Raw genomic sequence first — 7712 nt, 5'->3', positions numbered from 1 at the left:
CTGCTTTGACCTCTGCAGATACCAAGCGGCCGGATTATCCCCCCAAAAACAGATGCCCGGTTTTGAGAAAAAATCCCAACTTTAGCTTTTAGCAGATAAATGAGGTCAGAACTTAGAACCAGCAGAGAGCCCACTTGATAATAAAGAGATGAAGATGGCAAGATGCCCATCAGCTTTCATGGGGACCCTTCACATTCACTCAACCAAAAATTCTAAAACTTATCGCCCTATCAAGTGATAAGCTAGAATCTAAGATAAGAGATACATTCCCCTTGGAATTTGGCCCAATTGGTACAACCGTGTGCACAGAGCGAATATTTACCACACCCGTCAACAGAGCGCGCTTTAAAAACGAATTGACTAGCCACGGGCATCCACACACTTCCACTTCCCTCTAGTAATTGTCTTCGGATTTCTTACAATCATAAAAAACTTTCTTATAATTTCGTTTTAACAAATACCTCTCCTCAATTTTGAAAAATTTAATAAAAACCTCTCTTTCGTCACCTTGCACCAGTTTTTCTAAATATCCATTCTACCATTTTATATATTATTTTAATTTAATAAAAATATTTTTTAACAGTCATCTTTTAACGTTTTTATAAAATTAAAAGAGTTATTTCAATACTTTTATATATAAAATAATTTATAAAAGAGTAAAATAAGTATTTAGAAGAAATTGATACATTTTCCGAAAAAGTGATAAAATAAAAGTTTTTGTCGAATTTCTCAAAGGTTTAAGGTATAAGGTATTTGTTAAAATAAAGAAAGATTTTTATGATTGTCAGAAACTTCAGAGGAGGTTTGTGTAGGGATAATAACGGTTCAACCCAATGTTTGGATTTTTTAGGCCCAAATTATAATTGAAATAAGTTCCAACTTGAAACTGATGCCAATTCAAGGGCAGACATTGGTATATAGAATAGAGTTTTTAACATTTTAAATGTTTATAAATCTGCATTGGGCCTGTCCATACTTTCCGATATTTTTATAGGGATTCCAGGCGCTCTCTCTCCTGGATATCTTCAATCTACCTGAGATGTGTCTAGATTCAACCAATGGCACTGGGTATCTAAAATTTGGCCGCCCAAATTGGGTCTGAAGTTGTTTTCTGCTTGTCTACAGGATCTCTATATATTTATTTAAAGCAGCTGGTTTTCACCCACAGACCACAAATGAACAATAGAACAAGGAGAATCACTGGCTAAAAACAACAAATATTACAAAAAAGCAGTACTGCTGACTTTTTGTTCCCCAACTTTCTTTTCTAAGTTCTGACATACATGAGAAGAGTTGAAAAGAAGGGTCCAAAAAAGGCTCTGTACAAACAAGTCAAGGAACTGCCATTCGGTCAGTGTGCTCCAAAGATTTCCAGGATGATTCAAGCCGCAACAAATGCAATTTCTCAACAAATGGTTCCAGAACTTCTGCTTCCTCTACAGGTGCAAATGCCATGCAAATGCTAAGCTCTTGGACTGCCTCTCCATAATCTCTGTATCAATCACAATTCATTACAAGTTTAAACCTTAGGAACATTCACTCAATACTTCAAATACAGAAGAACCAATTACAATGACTACTGCATGGAGGTAAGATAAGTCTGAACCTGCTGTAGTATAAAAGCATTCCATGGTCTCTCCTCAATGCCCAGTTATGTGGTTGAAGAATCAACAACTTCTCTGATGCCATTATAGCCAGCCTGCACAACCATAAATTGAACACTCTATAAGGGGAAAAGAAACCTTTTTCAAGAGACATAAATAGACTGAATAATAGAAGATAACTAAAATATGCTTTTAAAATTCAAGTGAAAAAGAGAATCCAGATATGGCATCCCAAGCATTTAAATGATCCAGCATTTAACCTTCCCAAAATTTCAGGTCATTGGGATGCTAAACTTGGACACGGGAAGGAAAAGGCAAAGACTTCAGCTGAAGATGGTGCCCACCATTCCCGTGGGCCACTGCTTGGATTCCTTTGACAAGAAGCCGGAACATAGTGCAGTCCTTCCGGTATCAACATAACACTAGCAGACAAAGTAACTAGTCACAGAGACACCAGGTCACTTCACCCAGCTATATCTACACAGCAAGGGAAGAATAGTTCAACCCAGAGGCAATTATTGACCAGTTTGCAGTGTATCATGTCTAAAGCCAAAACTTTGACCATGATCCATAATCAGAATACCAGTTTACCAAGTCAACACCATCCAGCTAAGCAGTGATAGAAGTTACATGTACAAGAGTCCGGATCTGATCTCACAGAACGCGCCTCACATATGGAACATCTCCCGTGCTTGTATTTATTATTCATGGGAGATGTTCCCATACAGGATCGGATGTGGCTGTGAGGTCCGTGTGAGGTGCGCTCTGTGAAGAACAAATCCCAATTCCTCGTACAAGAGGCTATTATAGCCAGTTGGCATAAACAGTGCCAACATGCCCCCATTTTCTCTTTATTTGATCAACGCATAGCATCTTGTTCATCCAAAAATCCACTACTGAACATTGACAGATAATAATCCTGTACAATGGCATACTTATGAAAATCTGAACTTAAGATCTTTCATACATCCCATATAACCCGGATACCTGTACAAGGGTGCTGTATCGTGTCATATACACTAAATTTCATATCAGATACCATGTCCAGCTATCTAGTTGTCTTATCCAGGTAAGATAGGATACAAGAAACACTGGGGCATTGGGGGAAAGCAAGAATTTGACGTTTCCCCAAATGCCCCATACACAAAAATCAAAATATTTCAGTTTTCTACCATGGTGAAACCAAACAGTTGTTTCATTTTGCTTCATATACAATAAACGCCAACACTGGTGCTGATGTGGCAGCATTTTTTCAATAAACACCCATAGAACCAAACAAAGCCTTATTTCCAGGGAGGTTCCCTAAACTTTAAGTGACATGGCATGTGCAAAATTTTTCTGCCCTGGGGATCTCCCGTTCACTGCAATTTAAATTAAGCAATCTTTGTTCTCTCCTTGCCTATATGGAGTTGATCCTGGTGGCGCAGAAGTAAAGGCAAATCCTTGAACCAGATCATAGCCACAGCTTATCTACCAAAAGGGAATTACTTTTTCCTTACTTTCTTTTGATTTAGAAAATAGCAAATATAGAAGTCTTCCTAAAGAAAACTATATTATGAAATTTCTTATTCAATATAATGGTGGAATATATTAATAATGTTCTCCACAAGGAAAACTTTGGGAGGACCTGCACCTGCTTGAAGAAAAATTACCATGTACATAAAAATAATATTGGGAAAAAATAATCCATTTGGCCACACTTTTAAATTACATTTTAGTCAGAAAAGCAAACAATGAATTGTTGAATTGGAAGCTGATGTCGGATACTTTTTTACTTATTTCATTTATCCCTCTTTTTTTTTTGGGGGGGGGGGGCTGCAATGGCATCAGGAACAGATTCTGTAGAAGCATTTGGAATCTAATGCCCAAGTGATTCTGACCAGGCAAAATGAAAAACATGGATCTGGGGTTCTAGGGAAAAAGAAGCCATTTGGTGAAAATGAATATCATGCAAACTCATTCAGAAAACTCTAGAAAATGGCATAAATAAGAGTAGAAACTCTTTTTACACCACTTCAAAAGTATTAATAGTAGATCACAAAACTAATTCTGTAAGGTAGATGCCAAACAGGCAAGAGGAGAAAAAAGAAAAGAAATCCAGAGACATCACTAAAGATGCAATCCAACATGGATAGTTAACCCATACAGAAGAGTCCATGTCACAAACTTGTTAGAGCAGAGAAAGATGAGCGCACGATCCCAGGACTCATAAACCGACTCAGGTGTCTAAACACTACATAATAAGTGAAACAACAATGCATCCCTGCAGACTTGAAGCACAATAGAAATCTATTTCACGTTGATCTATTTTTTTCAACTTTCGTGAATTTGGTAAAACATTATCTGCTTACATAAGCCCAAGGAGACAACATTTATAATGAATTTGTCTCTTTCAATTCTTGCATAGGGCATGCGAATAATTACCTCAAATCTTGAGGCCGCAACAAAGGGACCTTTGAACTATCAGTCTTGCCTGATTTTTCATTCCTGTCATGAACAGGTCTGAGTGGAGAAGTCAGCATCAATCCATGGTTCATCTTTGAGGCACGTTTCCAGTGAAGCCTCTGCAAATGGGGAAAGGAAAGAATGAAGCTGACCTTAAATGACTGAATGAAAAAAGAAAAAGCAAAAAATAATATCCTTAAAATAATACTAACAGGGACAACATGACTTTTAACTTACAATCAAATTAGCCAAAGCTATTCCAATGATGTCTCTATTGGTTGCAATATCAAGTCCTAAAAGTGAATTACTGGTCAAGTCAGAAGCTCTTGATCTAGGATCCTCCACACATCTTCCATTAACTGTGGCAAACATACTATGTCCTGATGAAACCTTGAAAAGCTCCTGGTAGAAAGAAAAGAGATAAAAGGATGATTAACTGTTTGTCTGGCTTGATAGACTAGCATGGAATCAACTGAATAGACTAGCCATGAAGGGATGAAAGTGGGACTAATGCAGAAATAAACTAATAGTCTACCAAAAGAACAAAGCACAGGATGAGTAGGGATGCATAAAGAAGAGTTTGCAAAATAAGCACACCTCAGGGTTCCCCGTTTGGGGCCAAATCAAAAAATCTTCCCCAACTCGAGAACCGACAATAGTCACACCAAGTCTTCGACAAACTTCAATATAGATAACACTAAGCAAAATTGCTGCCAATAGGTAATTATAATGTCAAATAGTGTCATTTGTTCACTTGATGGAACAATAATACAGACAAGTTCAAAAGAGACTCATGGAATTCCCTACAAGAGATCATTGAATTGCCCTGGAAAGGGTTGAACAAAAATAGCACAGATAAGTAAACTAGATGCTGACATGTAAACAAAGATAGGATAAGTCTTTACCGCTGCCGCATCCAGAGCTTAGCACTGTGTGCAAGTAAGAATACTTTGGGTCGTGAAGCACAGGAAACCTTTTAAATCCTCGTGATTCAAAAAGAACCACATTCACTGCCTCCAAAACTTCCACCAAATGACAACCAATATCTCTCGAAACCAACTCTGCTTCCACTTCTTTGGCAATACAATCAAGCTCATTCAACCACTCATATATGCTCCTACCAGCCAAAGGAACAGCTTCCAAGCAATCCCACTCATTTGTCTCAAATGAGACCGGGGCATCACTTCTTTCATTCATGAATGAGCGTGCATCCTTCTCTCGGTTAAAAGCCATAAATGCTTCATCTTCAGCAGCAACATAGAGTAAAGCCTAAAGCAATGTACATGGAATTCAGTGCATAAATATGCATAGGCAGCAAGCACAATGTTCTCAAATTAAAATCTGAAAATCCAAAGTTCCTTCAAAACTTTATTATAACACATAAAAAAACACCCAAGGTAATGACCTATCAGGAATCTATATTCTATGGAAACCTTGATTTAGCTTTGCTTGGAAGCAAATCACAATCTTCAGTGGAAAATCAAAGCTTTGAGCAATCATCATAAGAAGAGGATTAAAAAAATGTGGGTTTCTTTTTCCAGTGAATTATTCAAAATGCAAGAAGATATTAGAATCAAGAAAAGCCAGTAGCAACAATGCAAGTGTATATAGGCCACAACTTGTGAGTGAAAATTACAAGAACAATTAGAAAAAAGAAAGTGGTCCCCAGAGCAGAAAATTACCAACGTCAAGAGAGAGAGACAGAGATCAGAGGGATTATACCTTAGCAATAGAAACGTCTTTGTCCTTGGACTGGAAGGAGATTTCCTGGGTAAACTTTTCTCTGGCGGCCTTGAGGACCTGTAGCAGTTTTACACAGGCAGGCAAGGAATCAGAGATGATGGGCAGAAAAGAGTCAAGCAAATCAAACAAAAATAGAGGAAGGATCCGCGATTAGCTCCCAAATTCTCGATTGGCGTATCGTGTCATCGTCACCGAGCGAGATTCTGATTCTGATTCTGGTCTTAGGATGGATGAATGCAATTGTATGATAGTGTGGAATCGCGATATCGGCATTTGTAATGATGGGTTGGGGGGAATTGAAACCAACCTCAAGGTAAAAATCAGAGCGGGACGAATGAGCCCTCGTCTGACTGCTAAAAGGGGTAGCGGCAGCAGCCAGCAGGGAAAGGCTCCTGTGCGTCTGCTTCCCATTCCATCGACGATCATACCTGATCGTAAGAAGAAAGGGGGGTAGCACAAAAAAACCTTGTCCGACCTCTACTAATAAACAAGAAATCCACTTGCAGAAACATAAACCCAAACAGAAGAAGAACACACACACGCACGCACAAGCAAACGTAATTGACAGAAAACAGAGAAAACCAAATACCCAGAAAAGAATTTCAGTTTCTTTGTTTTATTTTACCTGAGAGAACGACGATCTCCACAATTGCTTTGGTGGGGAGTGGCGGAGACAGTTAAAGAAGCAGCAACCCCATTCACGGTTGCCATCGTTGTCGAATAAGAAAACCGGGGCGGTGACGATGTCAGCATAGTGATAGGAAAATGACCCAAAATTCCTTATTAGAACAGGCAAGGAAAGGAAATGCAGGAGGAGTTAACAAACAGAGGAAGAGGAGAGAAGTAAAAAGGAGATCATGCGTATTCTTTGTTGCCAGAAGTAGCAGCGGCAGCGGCGGGGGGTTTGGGAGAGGCCTTCTTGAAAGTAACGGACTCAAGTTTCGAGTACCCAGTTACTCTAATCAAGCACGCAGACGGGTATGACGAATAATCAGCAATGGAAGCGTGGTTCAACAAGATGGCGTTGTCGAAACCATCGTCCATGGCCGTGATCCCAGAAACTCCTGATATACACAACAAACTCCAAACCATTAGCCCTCTACTGGTTTGGCGAGCACTTCCAATCATACCCAGAAGAAATCAAACACAGGGTACAGACTAGAGACAGATTTCTAGAGATGTTTCTCTCTTTCCAAGTTCCGAGCAGACAGCGCAGAGAGCTGATCAGAAGATGATACGAGTAAGGCAAAGGTGGTGGTGGTGATGGGATGGGATGGGATGACTCACCACTCCACTCGCATTTTATAGCAATTATCGACCAGATGACCTCACTACATCCCATCTTACGACCGTTAGATTGGAATCTTCATCATAGAACATTCCAGTGCATAGGGTATACCATCTCTACTCTCATTACCCGCCACGTGGTGTATAAAGATCAGGACCATCCATGACATGGGTCCCACTTAAGGCAGTTCACATGAAAAAATATCTTCGTTCCTGGCTCTAGGCGTTTTCTCCACCGTCCGCAGCGGATCCCAGTCCTCTGTCCTCACTCCTCAGTATATACTGCTGGCCACGTGGCAAGTTTTGTTTTTATTAGCCCAACTCCAATCTAATGAGCTCTGCTTAGACTCCAAATCATTAATAAACAACGGGTGTTAAAAGCAGTAGATTAAGAGAATCTTTGTGTATCGGGCTCGGAGCCTGTGTCGGTGGGGACCCATGACCCGTGCCCCGGCCCAACAAAAACAAGTAATATGACTCGTGACTCGTGACGACTTGAATTTCTCGCCAAATATGAAATTCAGCACCAACTCGTCACTGTCTATGTCTGCATGGCAAGTACAGACCACAGGGTCAATGAGTCATTGCTGGAATGATTCTTTAATGGCGGATCGAATATCCAAATCTGTGGAA

At 39.7% G+C, this 7712-nt stretch overlaps 1 protein-coding gene across 3 annotated transcripts; it reads right to left on the bottom strand.

Moving 5' to 3' along the window:
- Positions 1 to 1176: 1176 nt before the first annotated feature.
- On the bottom strand, positions 1177 to 7072 carry LOC104610279 (uncharacterized). Of its 3 annotated transcripts, XM_010276827.3 has the most exons (9): positions 6418 to 7072; positions 6100 to 6220; positions 5772 to 5849; positions 4955 to 5318; positions 4647 to 4759; positions 4287 to 4451; positions 4029 to 4168; positions 1607 to 1699; positions 1177 to 1492 (listed from the first exon to the last, which is right to left on the bottom strand). In XM_010276827.3, the coding sequence occupies exons 1-9, from the start codon at positions 6543 to 6545 to the stop codon at positions 1333 to 1335; spliced, it is 1362 nt and encodes a 453-aa protein (XP_010275129.2). In that variant the 5' UTR covers positions 6546 to 7072; the 3' UTR covers positions 1177 to 1332. The 3 variants fall into 3 exon arrangements, with proteins under 3 accessions (XP_010275129.2, XP_019055465.1, XP_019055464.1); XM_019199920.2 differs by lacking the exon at positions 6100 to 6220 and having other exon boundaries at positions 6418 to 7069; XM_019199919.2 differs by lacking the exons at positions 1177 to 1492; positions 1607 to 1699 and adding an exon at positions 2783 to 3074.
- Positions 7073 to 7712: the final 640 nt, after the last annotated feature.

Source organism: Nelumbo nucifera, chromosome 1 (assembly GCF_055504915.1).
Source record: "Nelumbo nucifera cultivar China Antique chromosome 1, China Antique-T2T, whole genome shotgun sequence".
NCBI lineage: Eukaryota > Viridiplantae > Streptophyta > Magnoliopsida > Proteales > Nelumbonaceae > Nelumbo > Nelumbo nucifera.
Note: the sequence above shows the minus strand (reverse complement) of the source record. Positions and strands in the feature narration are given on the sequence as shown.

Excerpts from the sequence above, each read along its gene's own strand:
- LOC104610279 (XM_010276827.3), bottom strand. The coding sequence starts at position 6,545 with ATGCTGACATCGTCACCGCCCCGGTTTTCTTATTCGACAACGATGGCA. Across the intron at positions 5,850-6,099 it reads GCTCTGATTTTTACCTTGAG|GTCCTCAAGGCCGCCAGAGA; the intron begins GTTGGTTTCAAT and ends AAACTGCTACAG. Across the intron at positions 1,700-4,028 it reads TTGCGGCCTCAAGATTTGAG|GCTGGCTATAATGGCATCAG; the intron begins GTAATTATTCGC and ends ATGGTTGTGCAG.